The sequence below is a fragment of the Cricetulus griseus genome, chromosome 7, assembly GCF_003668045.3.
Source record: "Cricetulus griseus strain 17A/GY chromosome 7, alternate assembly CriGri-PICRH-1.0, whole genome shotgun sequence".
Taxonomy (NCBI): Eukaryota; Metazoa; Chordata; class Mammalia; order Rodentia; family Cricetidae; genus Cricetulus; species Cricetulus griseus.
The window spans coordinates 90,505,499-90,525,226 of NC_048600.1; the positions used below are offsets into that span (position 1 = coordinate 90,505,499).

The following is a 19,728-nucleotide window of genomic DNA, read 5'->3' on the forward strand; positions in this document are numbered from 1 at the left end:
AAGGAGCAATGCCTGACACACCTTGGCTCAGATTCAAGTTACAAACTGCTATGTTTTCATTATATATGCAAAGCAATCTGCTCTTACAGAAACATAATGGTTTAATTGGGGGAACAAAGACTCTATCTATCTATCTATCTATCTATCTATCTATCTATCTATCGTCCATCCATCTATTCTTCTCTCATATATTATACCCTGACCTAGTTTCCCCTCCCTTCTCTGCTCTTCCCCAGATCTACCCCTCTTCCCCAGATCTACTCCTCCTCCAGTTTCCTTCAGAAAAAGACAGGCCTCCCAGGGATAGCAACCAAACATGGCATATCAAGGTACAATAAGACTAGGCATCTCTCCTAATATTAAGGCTTGAAATGGGCAACCTAGTAGGAGGAAAAGGATCCTAAAAGCAAGCAAAAGAGTCAGAGACAGCCCCTACTCCCACTGTTAGGAGTCTCACAAGAGGACCAAACTCCACAATCACGACACATGTGCAGAGGTCTTAGGTCAGTCCCATGCAGGCTCCCTGGTTGCCTGGTTGTCAGTTTCCGTGAGCTCCCATGAGCCCTGGTTAGTTGATTCTGTGGGTTTTCTTGTGGTGTCCTTGACCCCTCTCCTTCCTCCTCCTCTTCAGCGGGATTCCCCAGCTCCGCCTAATATTTGACTGTGGGTCTCTGCATCTGCTCCTATCAGTTGCTGGATGAAGCCCCTTTGATGACAATTATGCGAGGCTCCTGTCTACGACTGTAGCAAAGTATCATCAGGAATAATTTCATTTGTTTGTTTGTTTGTTTGTTTATTGCCAGTCATGTTTGGTTCAATCCTAAGTCTCTGGGCTATTAAGCCACTGGTTTCTGGCCTTCCACACAGTGTCAGAGGAGGGCTCCCTCTCATGGCATGGGTCTCAAGCTAGACCTTGGTCACTCCCACCAGTTCTGTACCACTTTTACCCCAGCACATCTTGCAGGCAGGACAAATTGTAGGTTGAAGGTTTTGTGGTTGGGTTGATGTCCCTGTCTCTCTGCTCAAAGACTTGCCTTATTTCAGAAGATGGCCACTTCAGGCTCTGTATCCCCCATTAGTAAGAGTCTTAGGTAGGGTCACCCTCATAGATTTCTGGGAGTTTCCATTATGCTAGGTTTCTACCTCACCCCATAATGCTCTCCCCTAGTTCCAATCATCTATCCCAGTATTCTCTCCCTCATCCCACCACCACCTGCTTCCTATTCCTGTCCCTACTGCTCCCAGTCCTCCCTAGACCCATCTATTCTATTTCCCTTTCCCAGGGAGATGCATGCATTCCTTGTTACTTAGTTTCTCTGGGTCTGTAGATTGTACCAGGATTATTCTTTCCTCTACAACTAATAATCACTCATAAGTGAGTACATACCATGTTTGTCTTCTTAGATCTGTAATACCATGCTTGTCTTTTTAGATCTGTACATACCATGTTTGTCTTTTTAGATCTGGGTTACGATGATTTTTCAACAACTGAGTAATACATTATATATATGTACCACATTTTCTTTCTCCATTCTTCCATTGAGGGACATCTAGGTTGTTTTCAGTTTCTGGCTATTATGAATAAAGCTGCTATGAATATAGTTGAGCAAGTGTCCTTGTGGTAGAATGGAGGGTACTTTGGGTATGTGCCCAGGAATGGCATAGCTAGGTCTTGAGGTAGATTGATTCCCAATTTTCTGAGAAACCTTCGTATTGATTTCCAAAGTGTCTGTACAAGTTTTCACTCTCACCAGCAATGGAGGAGTGTTCCCCTTGTTCCACATCTTTGCCAGCATGAGCTGTCACTTGGCAGGTGTAAGATGAAATCTCAGAGTCATTTTGATTTGCATTTCTCTAATGGTTAAGGATGTTGAACATTTAAGTGTTTCTCAGTCATTTGAAATTCCTCTGTTGAGAATCCTGTTTAGATCTGTACTCCATTTTTAAATTAGATTATTTAGTTTGTTTCTGTCTAATTTCTTGAGTTCTTATATATTTTGGATATTAGCCCTCTGTCAGATGTGGAGTTGATGAAAATCTTTTTCCATTCTGTAGGCTGCTGTTTTGTTCTATTGACATTGTCCTTTGCCTTACAGAAACTTTTTAGTTTCATGAACTTTTAGTTTTAGTTTCAAAAAACTTTTTAGTTTTTATTAATTGTTAATCTTAGTGCTTATGTATTGGTATTCTGTTCAGGAAGTTGTCTCCTGTGCCAGTGCATTCAAAGCTATCCCCCCCTTTCTCTTCTATCAGGTTCAATGTATCTGGTTTTATGTTGAGGTCTTCAATCCACTTGTACTTCTTGAGTTTTGTGCAGGTTGATAGATATGGATCTATTTGCAGTCTTGTACATGCTGACATCCAGTTAGACCAGCATCATTTGTTGAAGATGCTTTCTTTTTTCCATTGTGTATTTCTGGTTTCTTCTTCTTCTTCTTCTTCTTCTTCTTCTTCTTCTTCTTCTTCTTCTTCTTCTTTTTTTTTTTTTTGGTTTTTCGAGACAGGGTTTCTCTGTGGCTTTGGAGGCTGTCCTGGAACTAGCTCTTGTAGACCAGGCTGGCCTCGAACTCACAGAGATCTGCCTGCCTCTGCCTCCCGAGTGCTGGGATTAAAGGTGTGCGCCACCAATGCCCGGCATGTATTTCTGGCTTCTTTATCAAAAATCGGATATCCATAAATGTGTGGATTTACGTCTGGGTCTTTGATTGATTCCATTAATCCACATGTCTGTTTTTATGACAATACCATGAAGTTTTTATTACTATATCTCTGTAGTACAACTTGAAAACAGGGGTGGTGATAACTCCGGAAGTTCTTTTATTGTATAGGACCGAAACAAAGACTTTTAGTGTTTTTCTTCCATTATTCCTTGGCATTTAAGGATCAAATTAGTGTATCTTTGGATTATATTGGGTTAGAATATTTGATTTTAGAAATTGCTGTTTGAGTCGCTCATTGAGTTTCATAAAAATTGTTAAATGAATTTTAATTTGGGACTAGCACACAATTCTCAACAAACTTCTGCCTTTTGTGCTATGGATATAAGTAAAACAGTGTTCTTAGAATTGATGACTGTAAAATCAACACTTCAGTCAATTCTGAAAACTGTTGAAGATGTTCTCTGTACTACAGCATCAAATCTTCAACCAAGATTTTAATTCATGTAAAAGTAAGGAAACACATCCATCTAATTAGTTTACAAGTTTCCTTTTGTTCTTTCATAATTTTACATAAAATTATATGTATAGCAAAAGTCTTTAAAAATAAATTTATGATTCATGATTAATAAACATTGGATTTATAAACCTATTTTTCATACTTATATTTGGTCATATAAAAATTTCTTGGACAAAAGGAGGTTGCAAATGGAAAACACTTAAGAAGCCATGCTGTATGTAGGCTATGGGCTACAACCTCTTTGGGAGTTGAGTGACCCTTACACAGAGGTCACCTAAAACCATCAGAAAACACAGATATTTATATTATGATTCATAACAGTAGAAAAATTATAGTTATGATACAACAACAAAAATAATTTTATGGTTGGGGGTCACCACAACATGAGGAACTGTGTTAAAGGGTGGAAGCATTAGGAAGATTTCGAACTACTACTCCAGGGGAAGTTGGCGGGAGCTGCCATGCTGAAACTGGACTCCTGTCATAGTCCCAAGTTCTGCTAGGCCTTCTTTACTCTTAACAGAACCTTTGAGACATTTGAAGAGTGTTTTCTAGATTATGTTTGAAATTAAAACAGAGGCATCTTGTAAAGAAGACAGAGGCAGGGATAAAATACTGACAACTAGTGGTGGCAAGGCTTTGCCAAACTAACAAGATCATCGTTAATCCGCTCATGCACCCAACTGCTCATTCAATACTTCCACTTAGATGTCTAACAGACATTTCAAACTATATTTAAAATGCCTCTGGAGCCAGGTGTGGTGGTATATGCCTTTAATCCCAGCACTCGGGAGGTAGAGACAAGTGAATCTCTGAGTTCAAGGCCCACCTGATCTACAGAATGAGTTCCAGGATAGCCAGGGCTATACAGAGAAACCCTGTCTTGGAAAGGAAAGGAAAGGAGAGGAGAGGAGAGGAGAGGAGAGGAGAGGAGAGGGGAGGGGAGGGGAGGGGAGGGGAGGGGAGGGAAGGGAAGGGAAGAAAAGGGAAGGGAAGGGAAAGGAAGGAAAAGGAAAAGGAAAAGGAAAAGGAAAAGGAAAAGGACCTTTTGTGTGTGTGTGTGTGTGGTGAGATGGCTCAGTGAGTGAAGGAATTTGGCACCTGCTGCTATGCCTGATGGTCTGAGTTTGATCCCTGAGATCCTCATGGCTAGGAGAGAACCAATTTCTGTGAACAGTTATGATGGGGGAAGTACTTCTGTGTATGTTTATCTTATTGATTGTTGAATAAATACTGTTTGGCCAATGAGACAGCAAGTTAGACAGAACTAGGAGTCAAAGAGGATTCTGGGAGATTTAGTAGAGAAGTGGTGGTCCAGGCAGGAAGTGACATAGCAAGGAGACTCATATTTGAGCGAGGAGAAACAGGAAGTTCTCTCTTTTCCCCTCCGCTCCTGCTCCAGCAGCACAATGTGATCCACCGACAAGGAGGGACGCCAATAAGGTGTCCGATAAGATAAGTCTTATAACATATATAGGTTTATGATAGTTAAGATTAAGCTAACAGATGAGAAGTCCTAGTCATTGGCCAAGCAGCTTTGAACCTAATACAAGTTTCTGTGTATTCACTTGGGCCTAACTCGGGCGGGTGGCTGGCATAAAGCTCATACGTGGTGGTGGGGCTCAGGCGGCCTTTGGCGGAAAGATTTATCGTAACACAGTTAAGGGTTCTGTCTGTTCATGCCTTCACTAAGACCCTGGCTTCTGGGAAGACTACTTTTGCCCTAGCCTTTCAACATGGTCTTTACACTATAAATGGACCTGGACAGATGGACCATGGCCCTTGTGGTTTTGTTTGTGTTGTCAAGATATTAAATTAAACCCTGGGAAGCCATGCTTCTTGTTGACTGATTTGAGCTATTTTGGCCATTTGCCCTAGGTGTTTTATTTCTCAAAACTCTGAAAAAAAAATGCCTCTGAATCTTTCTTAGACCCCACTTTGGCCTTAAAGCGGTGGTAGCCTGTTAGATGGAGTGACTTATTCTATGTAGGAGGGTAACTGAAAGCTCCTACTCCTATCCCCTACCTTCCTCTTAAGGAATGATACAGAGACAAGATATTCTCAACACCTCTATCAAACATCAAGAGCAATGTGCTTTTACTCTTGAATCACTGACTTTGAACTCACAATTCTTTTGTCTCAGTCTCTGAAGTACTGGGACTGTGGGTATGAACCACCATATCTGGCCTTACTTTTAAAGATGATGCCTTATAGCCAGGCGTTGGTGACTCACGCCTTTAATCCCAGCACTCGGGAGGTAGAGGCAGGTGGATCTCTGTGAATTAGAGGCCAGCCTGGTCTACAGAGCAAGTGCCAGGATAGGCTCCAAAGCTACATGGAGAAACCCTGTCTCAAAAAACAAACAAACAAACAAACAACAAAACAAAACAAACAAAAAAAGATGATGCCTTTTCATCCAGCCTCATGATGTGGAAAACTCAAGTGTTAAAGATGAGTAGAAAGAAGCAAAGCAAAAATGGAGCAAGCATCCACTATACAGACAGGGGAGCCTTTAAAATTTTTATTGCTATGATGTAATTGTGTCTAAAAATGGCACTCTCACCACTTCCTACTTTACTTGTATGATTCTGGCATGTGTTGCTGCTTTGGCCACTGGATGTATGCCAGGACAAGTCAGAACAGGTTTTCTTTCATACCTTTCAACATTAGAACTTAAAAAAATAAAATTATAATTCATGTTCCTGCTTATCTGTGTGTGTACCTCATGTGTGTAGGTGCCCACAGAAGACAAAGGAGGGTGTTAGAACCATACGAACGGGAGTTACAGCCAGCTGTGACCCACCTGATGTAGATTCTGGGAACTGAACCCATGTCTTCTGCAAGAATAACAAGTGCACTTAACCACTGAGCTATCTCTCTAACTCACTCAAATCAGAACATTTATTTATTTTATGTAGTTTTGTGTGTGCATGAACGAGTTCATGTGTACCATGTGCATGCAGCAGCCCATAGAAGCCAGAAGAGGGCATTGTATCTCCCAGAACTGGAATTGCAAATGGTTGCAAGTGGCTGTGTGGTTACTGGGAATTGAAACTGGGTCCTCTGCAAGAGCAGCCAGTGTTTTTAACTGCGGAGCAATCTTTCCAGCCCCATTCTCCAAACACTGGAACTTTTAAACTGGATTTTTTTCTCACTAAGTATCTTCTTTGCCTTATGGAGAAAGCCTTTCTTCAGGAGGCCCTGGATCTGGTCATGCTGGAAACCAGCTAAATTCTCACTCACTTTCTTTCTCATCTACATGTATGTGTGTGCAGGTTGTGTGTGCCACATATATGGAGCTCAGAAGACAAGTCTCAATAGTTGATTCTCTCCTACTACCATGTCGGCTCTGGGGTTCAAACTCATCAGACATGCAAAAAAGTGTCTGTATCCATCCTCTGAGCCAGCTCCCCTAACTGACTCTTGCTCTTTCTTCATTTTGTTCAAGCAATACTCCTTTTTGCTTGAGGCAATTTGTAACAGATTCTACTTATTCGTAACCAAGAGTTCTGAGTTGGGGGGTCATAATTTTATTTGACTGCTTCTTTTTTGTGTGTGTGGTTCTGGGATCAAACCCAGACAGAGTCTTGAGCATGCTAGCAAGTGGCCTAACACTGAGCCACATCTCCAATGATAGGACTCTTAAATATTACCAATCCATTAACACTCAATAATTGTATACTATTGAAAAGGTGTAATATACCCTGGCTTTGCCTACCTGCTCTAAGCTAGGTTCAATGAAGCTCGTAGTGATGGAGGTGATGCCAGATGTGATATTGAAGAGCCACCGGATGCCAGTGATCACAGTATGCAGGATGTGTTCCCTGCTGTGAACATAGTGATAGGCAGTGCTGAAGGCATTGGCAACACCCTGTGAAGACAGATAATTCAACTTGCATTTTTTTAAATTACAAAGTGGTTGGTAATAAATGTCTATTAAATTTATGATCAACAAGTTAGTTAAAATCAGTTCTCAAAGATTCTGTTATGCAAAAAGGATCATCAAGACATCAAAAGTGTAGAGACGCCCATATAACCTTTTATGCTTTGCGACAGGTATGTGTTGTCAGAAGAAGATAAACTTAGAAAGAAAAAGCCATTATTATTATTATTATTATTATTATTATTATTATTATTATTATTGAGACAGGTTCTCATTATGTGGCCCTGCCTGCCCAGCCTAGAACTTACTATGTAGACCAGGCTGGCCTTGAACACACAGAGATCCACTTACCTCTGCCTCTCAATTCCTGGAACGAAAATGACTCCCAATATTAGTTTTTTTATATCTCTACCATCAGGTCAACAAACAGAATGTTCCAAGACCTACAAATGCAGTTATGGCCTTGTCAAAAAAAACTCTAGGAACCACAAATTCTTCAAAGTCTCTCTCTCTCTCTCTCTCTCTCTCACACACACACACACACACACACACACACACACACACACACACACACACCTACATACCAACATAGTGGGAGACACAGACACAGAGATCAGATTCAAGAGATATAAGGGGGAAAAATAGATAGATAGATAGATAGATAGATAGATAGATAGATAGATAGATTGAATGAATGATTGAAGTCATCTAAGGGTAACCCAGGGATTTAATTTTCAGGACTAGAGACCTAATTTATAATCATTTGGGCATGCTCATTAATAAGACTATAAGTAGTTAATTTACTGACAACTCCATATTCTACCATTTGCTCCTAATACCTTTGTCTCATATTAATTTGACATGAGAATGAATCTTATTTTAAAAGATGTTAAGAGAAAGAACCTACCAGTTTCCTTCGTTATCCAGACAGTAAGGTGGAAGAGAAAGCAAAGCATAAAGGCAAATATATACAAAGAGCATGGGCTTAGAGGACAAAGAGCATGGGTGCAGTGAGCTCCTGACTTGCTGCAGTCCACAGACTGGGGTGGGATATTTGTACACTGTGCGAAGATGTATTTGCTGTGTTAATAAAAAGCTGAATGGTCAATAGCTAGGCAGAAGGGATAGGTAAAACTTCTGGGGACAGAGAGGACTCTGGGAAGGAGAAAGGCAGTGACACCAGGAGGCACAGAGAAGAAACAGGAGGTGCAAGATGGAAGAAAGGTAACGCCACATGATAGAATGTAGATTAATATAAATGGGTTAATTTAAGTTATAAGAGCTAATTAGGAGCAAGCCTAAACTATTGGCTGAGCTTTCATAATTAATTAATAAGTCTCTGTGCTATTTGTGAGCTGGAGGCCCAAAGGAAAATCTGACTATCTATGGCATCCAACTTGGAGGCTCAAATATCCACATAAGGCCTGAGAAAGTGGTCTCTCAGGTAGGCTCGGCACACAGAGATGTGGCTCTTTTAAGAGGCCCTGCTGTGCAGCAGGGAATGCTAGGTAAAAATGCCTGCTACCTCATGGACACAGCAGCTTCCCAGAGCTGGGGAGGTAAAGGTACCAGCATGAAGCTAGGCTCTCAGGAAAGAGAACTTTGTCTCATGGTCAGAGAATGCTGCAGTAGCCCAGAAAGCCAAGTCCACACACACACACACACACACACACACACACACACACACACACACACAGAGAGAGAGAGAGAGAGAGAGAGAGAGAGAGAGAGAGAGAGAGAGAGAGAGAGAGACCCTAAAAAGGTACAGTATGCTTAAAAATGTGCTTAGATGCTGAAGAAAGGAAAGAAAATGGATATGGACAGTCATAGAAAAAATAGTTTAAGACTAATAAATTAAAGTCTTCAAAGAGAGAGTAAAATAATATAAAAAGAATAAGCTACATAAGGATGGGAACTACCCAGGACATCTGGATCCTGTATGGTGTTCTGTTGACTTTGAATTTTTAAGGTTGAGAACCACGAAAAAGCATCACATGTTCAGTTAAGAGTAGAAAGAGAATAAACTTACGGACCTTTGCTCACTTGCTACTATGCTCAGCTAGCTTTCTCCTAACACAGTTCAGGACCCCTCTGCCTTTGAATGGCACTGCCTACCACAGGTTCCTGCATCAATCAACAATCAAGATAACCCCTGGCAGATGGGCTAATCCAAACTACATAATTCCCCATGAAGACTCTCTTCCCAGTTATTCTAGGCTGTGCTAACAGTTAAAGCTAACTAGTACACCCTTCTACATGCTCGTTCCTACTTGGTGGGGCTCAGTGGTTTTAGTCATTAGTTCTGTTACAAAGCATCAGTTTCTGTTCCTATGTTTAGTGCTAGGAGACGCGATGAACAATATTCCCAGAGAAGTTCAGGCATGGATTTGTCCAAGTCCTTCCACAAATTATAAGGAACATGTCAAAAGGCTGATAGATAAAGGAAACAGAACAAGCATGAGGACACTGTCTACACACAGTTTTACTCTCCTCCTCTGCTGACTTTGAAGGCATTTAGACAGAGAAGCTGTTGGCTACTGCTCTTGTATACGTCTAGATTACCTGATAGAATCTGATCTCATGAGGTAGGAAGATGTTTATTTCACGGGGATCTCGAAGAGTGTCGACTGCCAGGACCCCAAAGATCCTCATATATGCATCCTGAAGAGGCAGAGCCAGGAATGACCCATTATACTCATTCTTGCTGCGGGTATTGTTCCAGAAGAAGATGTTCCCGTGGTGCTGAACTTGTGGTACATGGATTGGCTTGCCTTCATCCACTACTGTAAAGCTGTTGAAAAGGGATTCGAGGATAGGGGGAAAAATCACAGGCTTTAGACTAAACCATAGAGAAAACAAAATATAGTGTTCTACAATTCTAAGCATTATATGTAGAGGCGGTGGATCAGGTAATACCAACAGTTTGGAGGGTCTGACTCAGAAAGATTTAAAAAATAACGAGAGGGTTAGAAGTGAAGCTCAAAGGTAGAGTGCTTGTGGCATCTGTGAGGCATCAAGTTCAGTCTCCAGTATTGCAAGAGAGAAACAGAAATAAGGAACCAGCCTTAGGTCTTAACAGAAGACATATTATGTACCCGACGCCAGGGCTACAAATTATGGGGCCAAACCCTTAGACAGTGAAACATTTCCAGAGTGAGTTCTAAAAATGATCTGGTAAAACCAATTAGAACCATGAGGCTTGAGAGATGGATCAGTTAAAAGAGAGAGAGAGAGAGAGAGAGAGAGAAAGAGAGAGAGAGAGAGAGAGAGAGAGAGAGGAGGAGGAGGAAAGAGAGAGAGAGAGGAGGAAAGAGAGAGAGAGACAGAGAGAGAGAGAGACAGAGAGAGAGAGAGAGAGAGAGAGAGAGAGAGAGAGAGAGAGAGAACCGCTCCTCTTGCAGAGGACCTGGGTTCGATTCCCAGAACCCACATGGTGCCTCATAACTGACCATAACTCTAGTTCCAGGGGATCTGACACCCTCTTTTGACCTCTGCTGGCACCAGGCATGCAAGTGGTAAACAGACATGCATGCCAGCAAAACACCCATCACACAAAACAAATTCATTGATAAAAATACAACAGCAAAAACCATTTAGGACTGGAAGCCCATCAGGCCCCACTCTGGAAGCATTGGTGACTTAGAGACAGTTCTTCCTTGAGAAAGTCACCAAGGTTCAATGCCAATTTTCTTCAAAGTGGAAAATACTGTTTTTAGAAAGATGTAACCAGAGCCAGGAATGGTGGCACACACCTGTAATCCAGCATTTGGAAGGTAGAGGCAGGAGGATCAGAAGTTTAAGGCCAGCCTTGAGTACGTTGTGAGTTGGTGGTCAACCTGAAGTACATGAGATCCTATCTTTAAAACGAACAGAAAGAAACTGACTCTTAAACAGGTTCTTACCTGATTCCCTTCATGTCCCTGTAGAGTACTTTGTTCAGGACAAATGGAGCATCATCTAGGGTACAAGCCACATTCCTCAAGAGAACATCCCCCCTGTTTGGCAGCAGTAGGTTTTCTTCTAAGAGGGAAATGTGAGCACTGATCTTCTTATTTCCATGAGCCTCAGCATCCTGTGGCAAAAGATTTCTGATCTTGTGTTTGCATCTGTCAACGGCTATAGAGATCCCCTAATCCCTTTGCTAGCCTATTTGGGAACCTAGCACCAATAATTTCATTGAATAAATGATGCAGAGGTTACCAATCATGGGCAGTGGGAAAAAGGCTGACACCATGTTGCCCCTCAAACCTGAGTTGTATTTTAGTCAATCTTATATGTAGTTAGATTGCTTTACTGAAAACACAACCCAAACCAAAATAAAACCTCTTAACTTTAATCAAATTTAAAGGTTCAAAGCTGAGATCCTTTGGAACCACACTTATAGTCGAAGGCGAGGGACTTGAGTAGAGTATTGATTTTGGAGGGCTGCAGCTAGAAGATGCCTGCATTCTTCACCACCTAAACATGAGTTTGAAAACAAAGCTCTCGGGGATCTGCTTTAAGTCTTAAGAAGATTTCTTTACTTTTATGTTACAGGTATGGGTGCTCTGCTTACATGCATGTGTGTACTCCATGTGCATGCCTGGTGCCAGTAGAGCCCAGGAGAGGACATTAGATCTCCTGGAACTGGAGTTACAGGTGATTGTGAGTCACCATGTTGGGGCTGGGAACCAAAGCTGGGTCCTCGGCAAGTACAAGTGTGCTTAACAGCTGAGCCATTTTTCCAGCCTCAAGGAATTCTTAACAGTATGGATTTGATCAGGGACATTTCAGGAAAGAGTTTCTTGGAGGCTAAGACTGTAGACTTTCTGTTCTAAAATTCACACACAAAGATTAGATTTCACTGTGGCATTCATCAAAGTTTGTTTTTGTTGTTTCTTTTTCCCCCCATTCTTTTCTCTCCCTTGCTCCCCCCCTTACCCCCCACGGTCCCCTTTCTGTTTTCATGTCACATGTGACCCTTTGCACTCCCCTCTCCTCAACATATCCTGTTCCCTTCTTGTGGTCTTTCATCTAGTTTCATAGTCTATACTCATCTTTATCCCCTGGGATAACTATTCATGCTTGTCAACTTGACTACATCTCAAATTAATCAAAACATAAGCCGCTGGGTACACCTGTGAAGGATTTTTCTCGATTGAATTATTTGAGGGGGGAAGACCCACCCTAAATTTGGATATTTTGAGGGGGGGAAGATCTAGCTTAAGTCTGGACCACACCTGGTGGCAGCCTATATAAAGAACACGGGAGAACAAAGCATTGCTCTTTGCCTGCTCACCCTCACTCTCCCTGGCAAGTTCATTCCTTCATTGGTATTGGAGCTACTTCCTGGGGATTCTGGTGTATACTGAAGACCAGTTGAGACACACAGCTTCATGAGCGGAACAGCTACTGGATTCTTTGGCCTTCCATTGGTAGACAGACATTGTTGGACTAGCTGGACAACTGCCTGTAAACCATTCTAATACCCACCCCTGCCTCTTTTTTTTTTTTTTTACAAAATTATAATTTCTCCCTCTCCCCCCAGTCCCCCCCACCCCTGCCTTTTATTTGAGACCGGTTCTTTCTATGTCCTGGAGATCACTATGTAGACCAGGATGGCCTTGAACTCACAAAGATCCTCCTGCCTTTGTATCCTAGATGCTGGAATTAAAGGTATGTACCATCCCACTGAATATTTCTCTCTCTTTGTCTGTCTGTCTGTCTCCACACACACATTCTATCAGTTCTGTTTTTGTAGAGAACCCTGAATAACACATCCCCTTTACTTACATACACACAGCATAAAAAGTTAGGCTCTGAGTATGAGTGAGAACGTGCAATTCTTATCTTTCTGAGTCTGATTAACTTCACTTAATATTTCTAGAGTGCTCCATTTTCCTAAAAACTTCATAATTGTTTTTCTTTACAGTTGAACAAATTGCATTGTGTATCTGTGCCACGTTTCCATTATCCATTATCCTATTGGTAGCCATCTAGGCTGCTTCTATTTTCTTTGCTAATGTGAAAAATGTGGTAATGAATGTAGATATACAAGTCTCTGTGGTAAGATACAGAGTTCCTTGGTATATGATCAGGAATGATACAGCTGAGCCACATGGTAGTTCTATTTTTAGCCTTTTGAAGAACATCCACACCAATTTCTGTAGTGGTTGCATTAGTTTATACTCTCATCAGTGCTGGATAAGGTTTCCTTCCCCCCCCCCCCCCACCCACATCCTCACCAGCTTTTGTGGCTATTTATTTCATGATCATAGCCATTTTGACTGGGGTGAGATGGAATCTGAAACTAGTTTTAATTTGTGTTTCCCCAATGACTAAAAAAGTTGAAAATTTAAAAAAAGTTGGCCATTTGTCTTTCTTATCTATCTATCTATCTATCTATCTATCTATCTTTTTTTTTAGATAAGGTTTCTCTGTGTAACTTCACTGGCTGCCCTGGAATTCACTGTGTAGACCAAGCTGGCCTCAAAATCAGAGATCCACTTGCCTCTGCGTCCCTAGTGCTGGGATTAAAGGTGTGTGCCACAACTGCCTTACTTATTTACTTATTTTTTGAGACAAGGTCTCAGTATGTAGTTTTGGCTGACCTGAAAGATTCCCTGAAATCCACTTGGTGGAAGGTGAGAACTGCCCCCACAAAGTTGTCCTTTCATCTCTACACAAAATCCTCCCCAATAATAAAAATGAAATTTAAATAATGAAAAATTACTTTTTGATGGGTAAATTGTTCCTCAAGCATAATGCAAAATAAATGCAGCTTGCACTGTTGCATATCTCCCTACTGGCATTTTTCATTATCATTCTATTATCTAGTCTTAGCATTTTTGACTTTCTGAACAACTAAGTTTCCAGGGCATTATTTTCACATCTATCTTGCTCCAATCATTCCAGCTTTATCTCACTTAGCTTGCTTTATTTTTATGCATTTTTTTTTAAAAAAGACAGAACTTTATGTAGCCAAGCCTGGCCTCAAATTCAGTGTCTAGCCAAGGATGTTTTTAAATTCTGATCCTCTTGGCGATACCTTCTGAGAGTTGAAATATGTGCCATTCAGGCCTGACTAACAAAGAGCTGGGGATTGAACCCACAGCTTCGTACATTCTAGGCATCCCGTCAATTGAACTACATCCCTAGCCCCTCACTTAGGTTTGAGTCATTTATAATTTTTTTTAAATAAATAAACCATCTCTAACATTACTCAGTGATTTTTCTTTTTTCTCTCTCTCTCTTTTTTTTTTTTTTTTTTTTTTGCAGCATCCGGTGATTTTTCAAGCAAATTTTATGTGTTCCGCTTATGTACCCATTGAACGTCATATACTGTGAGAAAATGTTTCCTCTTATATTTCTTCAGAAAGCATACCTGTGTGAGGGCCCTAAAGGTCTCAGAATACACTGGCTCCAGCGACACCCCACTTGTCTCTGCAGCATGTTGGATCTGATGTAGCCATTTCCGTCTTGCACAATTCCTTAGACCCTCAATGTGGCTCCTCTCTAAAGAGCTCGTCAGGAATTCCACGACACTTTCCAGAACTTGGTCTTCATTGCCCCTGAGTTCAGACACAACCAATTCTATGTACCTCTGAAACTGCTTTGAAGATAATTTTACTTCATGACCAGGATGTGGCTTTGGGAACTGGATGTGTAGTTTAGCTGAAAGACACAAGTGAGAAACAGAGAATGGACTAAAAGTTCATCAATCTATGGGAACTCCTTCATTTTCCTCTTCTAGCCCCCACGTGGGTGCTCTATGGATAACTGAGCACATTTAAAAGGTATCCAAGCACTGTGCTGACCTCCTACACTAACTCAGTATGACTTCTGTGCCGGCTACATCCTTGTTTTAATTCTACCTCTAGCCAGGTGAATTCCTAGAGTCTACTGTAACTCCTCCTGACTCTTTGCCTTCCATATCCTATCCTGTTGCTTTTTGGCACTGTCCCTTGTGGCCACTCATTTCCATTCCAACTTTTATAATCCCAAGCATACTTTATCACTTTATGGTAGACTTACCAATAGTAAATGATTCTTTCATTTACTACTACTTGTTGAGTTAGGAATGTGGCTTGATGGTTGTGCACTTGCCTAGTATTTACAAAGCCCTGGGTTTAATCTCCAGGACAACACATACACACACACACACACACACACACACACACACACACACACACACACACACAGCTTGCATTATGCAATTCTATGGTTCAAGTTCTTACTTGAATATGACCTAGTTTCAAATCATACCTGCCCTCCATACCACCAAAGAATGGTATTCTCATCCTACTTATAGTTCCTGACCATGGCCTGCATATATCTGCATCCACACTCTAAAAAAAAAAGTATTCTTCTACCATATATAATATTCCAATTGCAATTTCCCCTCCTTCCTCTCCTCCTAGTTCCTCCCTACCACCATCTTTCTCCCCCAGATTTACTCTTCCTCCATTTCCTTTTAGAAAAAGACAGGCCTCCCAGGGATATCAACCAAACACGGCATATCCAGGTGCAAGGAAACTAAGCACTTCCCCTCATACTAAGGATGGATGAGGCAACCCAGTAGGAGGAAAAGGGTCCCAAAAGCAGGCAAAAGAGTCGGAGACAGCTTCTACTCCCACTGTTAGGAGACTCACAAGAAGACTTAAGTTACACAACTGTAACATATGTGCAGAGTGCTTAGGTCAGACCCATGCAGGCTCCTTGATGGTCAGTTCAGTCTCTGTGAGCCCCCGTGTGTCCTGGTTAGATGATTCTGTGGGTTTTCTTGTGGTGTCCTTGGCCCCTCTGGTTCCTACAATCCTTTCTTCACCTCTTGGGCAGGATTCCCCAAGCTCAGCCTAATGTTTGGCTATGGGTCTCTGTATCTGCTCCCATCAGTTGCTGGATGAACCCTCTCTGGTGATGATTATGCTAGGTTCCTGTCCACAAGTATAGCAGGGTACCATTAGGAATCATTTCATTGACTTTTTTTTTTTTTTTTTTTTTTGCCAGTTGTGTTTGGTTCTATGCTAGGTCTCTGGACTACGCATACTTTTTTTAAATTCTATTTTTGCAGTGTTCAGGATTAAAATCAGAATGCCACACATTATAGTACCCCAGCACTAAAGCATGCTCCAGATATTTTCTTTCATTTTCCTTTTTAAAATCTTAAAAATTTTATTATTTTACCTGTTTGCCTGCATGCATGTCTGTATATCACATGTGTGCCTGGTGCCCTTGGTGGCCTGAAGAGGACACCAGATCCCGTAGAACTGGAGTTCATCTCACGACAGATGGTTGTGAGCCACCATATGAGTGCTGGAATTCAAACTAGGTCCTCTGGAAGAGCAGCCAGTGCTATTAACCACCGAGCCATCTCTCCAGCCCCTCTTTCATTTTCCTTTTGTACAATGATGGATCTACTATCAAACTTGAACATTATCAGTAACTTACCTTTTTATCCTCTTCTGCCCTGTTCTAGCCCCTGTCTCCTTGCATCTCTTACCTGAAATTTGGCTTTTTTTCTTATCCTCACACTGTCACAGTTACATAACAGTGACTGTGTTGTAAATGAATATTCCCAAGCATTGCATAGCTTAGTTTTACCTGTGTGTAGATACTAAACAAAGATTATCAAGCCACATGTAGTTTTCTTGGACGTGCTTTTTAAAATGTTTTTTCCTTATCTTTTATCTTCTAATTTAACTTAATTTTTATTCTTTATGAGTGTTTTGCCTGCATATATGTCTGTATACCATATGCATGTCCTTGGAGACTAGGAGAGGGTGTCAAATCCCCTGAAACTGGAGTTACAGATGGCTGTGAGCTGCCATGTGGGTGCTGGAAATCAAACCTGGGTCCTCTGGAAGAGTAGCCAGTGCTCTTAACTTCTGAGCTATCGCTCTAGTCCCTTGCTTAAAGAATTAAAGATTATTTTATGTTTATTTTCATGTATGTGTGTCTTTGTGTGTGTGTGTGTGTGTGTGTGTGTGTGTGTGTGTGTGTGTGTGTACATACAGAAAGCAAAAGGATGTCAGATCCCTGGAGCCGGAGCTTTTGGCAGTTGTGAGCCATGTGAAGTGGGAACTGCTCAGCATGAGCAGCAAGGACATCTCTCTAGCCCCAGGACTTGCTTTTTCATTCATTCAATTATACTACCATGCCCATCATCATGTTATTTCTGTAGCTTTGACTCATTCTTCTTAGCAACTGTATTCATTATGCAAGTATAACAACATTGATTATTTGCTCTCCTGGCAATATGCGTTTAATGTTTCACTCCTAGGAACTGCATTCTAAGCGTTTCTTTGGTACATGTCTCCCGGTGCATCTGTGAAAGTGCTTTGACATTTATTATAAATTAACAAGTCATAGGGATGTGATGGCTTATAATGATTGCCAACCCAACAGGGTCAATAATTACCTTTGTGACAAACCTCTGGGCACATGTGTGAGGGAGTTTTAGATTGGGAAAATTGAGGTGGCAGGGTACATACCTTGGACTAGATCCCTTGAACTAAATAAAAAAGAGAAAGTGAACTGAGTGTCAGTATTCACTCCTGTTTGCTTCCTGACCGTGGTTGCTGTGCCAATGTGACTAGCTGCCTCCTTTGCCTGACACCATGCTTTCCTCGAGGTGATGGCCCATGCCCCAAATTGTGAGTCAAAAGAAACCTACCCTTCCCTAAGCTGCTGTCATCCATCAGGCGTCTCTGCCACAGCTGAGAAACGTAACCGATAGATAGGGCACATACCTCTTCCTTTTAAAGTGGGTTCTAGCTTTTCTCTCAAAATATCTTCCATGTGTTTTTTCCTTCCCTTTAATGACATTTGTTTGACAAGTCCTTTTATCGTGTGGAAGCTCTTATTTCTGTAGTTAAGTATTCACTGATTCTTAGCTCTTCAGCATCCACTGATTTTCTTCCTAGTGTTTGCTGTTGCAGTTTTGCCTTGGGGAAACCACTCTGCTCTCATTGTAGCTTACAGGTGGGATCCTTTGTGGTTTTAGAGGGAGAAGATGTACACCAGGGTCACACCAATTAGGACATTCTATGCCTCTAGTCAGTGGCTGCTTTAGTATAGTATAAGGCTATGCCTTTTTGTTTTTAGTTTTTTGTTTTGTTTTTTGTTTGTTTGGTTTTTGAGACATAATCTCACTATGTGGTACTGGCTAGCCTGGAACTTGCTATGAACAGGCTGGACTTGAACTCACAGAGATCCACCTGCCTCTGCCTCCTAAGTGCTAGGGTTAAAGGTGTCTGCCACCATGCCTGAATGTCAGACTTTCTGCTTGAGTAATTAGGTGAAGAATACATTTTATTCTTGTTGACTTGAATGATCCTGAGATAATGTTAGTCTGACCCTACTTACCACAAAGAACAGGACCCAAACAGAAAGGGCTAGGCTGAAAACAAGAGAATAAGGAAGGACTGGACACCTAATGTCATAATTTGGTTGTGAGCCTAGCCTTTAACGGCTGAGACATCTCTCCAGCCCCTAATGTCATAATTTGAACCCCAAAATCTAGTTGTACTCTAAACTAGACCTGGATGTTATATGTGAGAGTGGTTCCTTTCTTTCCTTTGGGTTGTGTTTTCTATTATCTAAACTAAAACATCCTAAGTGTTCCACTCACTAAACAGATTAAAATACTGTATTCTGCTCACAGAGTAGAACAACAACAAGGATAAAAATACTTCATGAAGCCGAGCAGGGTGGCAGCACACCTTTAATCCCAGAATTTAGGAGACAGAGGCAGGAGGATCTCTATGAGTTCACGGCCTGCCTAGTCTCCATAGTGAGTTTCAGGACTGCAGGGCTAGAGATCCTATCTCAAAACAAAACAAAACAAAACAAACAAAAACGAGCTTCATGGGTTTATCTTCTTACTATTCTTTGTCTGCTCTTCATTCCTTTCTCTCCTTGAGCAATCTGGTCCTAAGGCCATTATGATGGATGGAACAAGGCAAGCATCTGCTTTTGGTCAGAGAAAGCCAAGGTGAGGCAGAGCAGAGCATCAGAGTTCACATGTGCTAAGAATGACACCCTTCGAGAATATCTCGACATGGGCTGTCAGAGCCTGAGCAGTGTGAGGACCACAGTGGAAGAGCAACCTTTAGCCCGTGTGGGGGAAGACGGTGGGTCCACAGATAGGTTAGGTTTGGATGTCAAAGTCCCATTTAGATTTCGAATGCTGAATAGAGTGAGGAGGGCATCTAAATGGAATGCCATCTGGCCTAAGGAGTCACAACCTAAACAAGATAAAGAGAATATTTATATCAAAGGGAAGTCCAGTATGAGAAATTGGTCTTAGTAAGACTTCCAGGTAGCAATCAGCTCTGCATTGGGAGCTGGAGTGGGATGAAGAGGGCATCTATGTGGAAAAAAGCCTTGGCATGCATTAGAGCCTAGGTATTGGTGTGAACTCATGATTTTTAATATCAGTAGAGAAGTGTTTTATATTCACATTGCCATGCAGGTGCCTATGCAAATTCTCTACCTCTACCTTCTGGGAAACCCAGAGTAGATCCTTGGGAGAAATGAGCATGCGTGTAACTCACATCTTGGCTTCTAAATACTACCCTCCAGTAAAAGAGACTCAGGTTGTTTGGGGGAAGTCGATGGTTCAGGATAGAAACAGGTGAAGCATAAGATCTACCGGAAGATCTCGTATCAGAAAGCAAGAATGATGA

At 41.6% G+C, this 19,728-nt stretch overlaps 1 protein-coding gene across 1 annotated transcript in view; it reads right to left on the reverse strand.

The window, feature by feature from the left end:
* Window positions 1–19,728, reverse strand: part of Efcab5 (EF-hand calcium binding domain 5) — a 95,610-nt gene that overhangs the window by 20,768 nt on the left and 55,114 nt on the right. The window contains exons 10-13 of the mRNA XM_027426684.2: window positions 14,424–14,713; window positions 10,963–11,132; window positions 9,623–9,851; window positions 6,896–7,048 (exon numbers count right to left, since the gene is read on the reverse strand). Of these exons, the coding sequence (XP_027282485.1) occupies window positions 6,896–7,048; window positions 9,623–9,851; window positions 10,963–11,132; window positions 14,424–14,713 (842 nt within the window). The remainder of the gene's footprint in view (window positions 1–6,895; window positions 7,049–9,622; window positions 9,852–10,962; window positions 11,133–14,423; window positions 14,714–19,728) is intronic.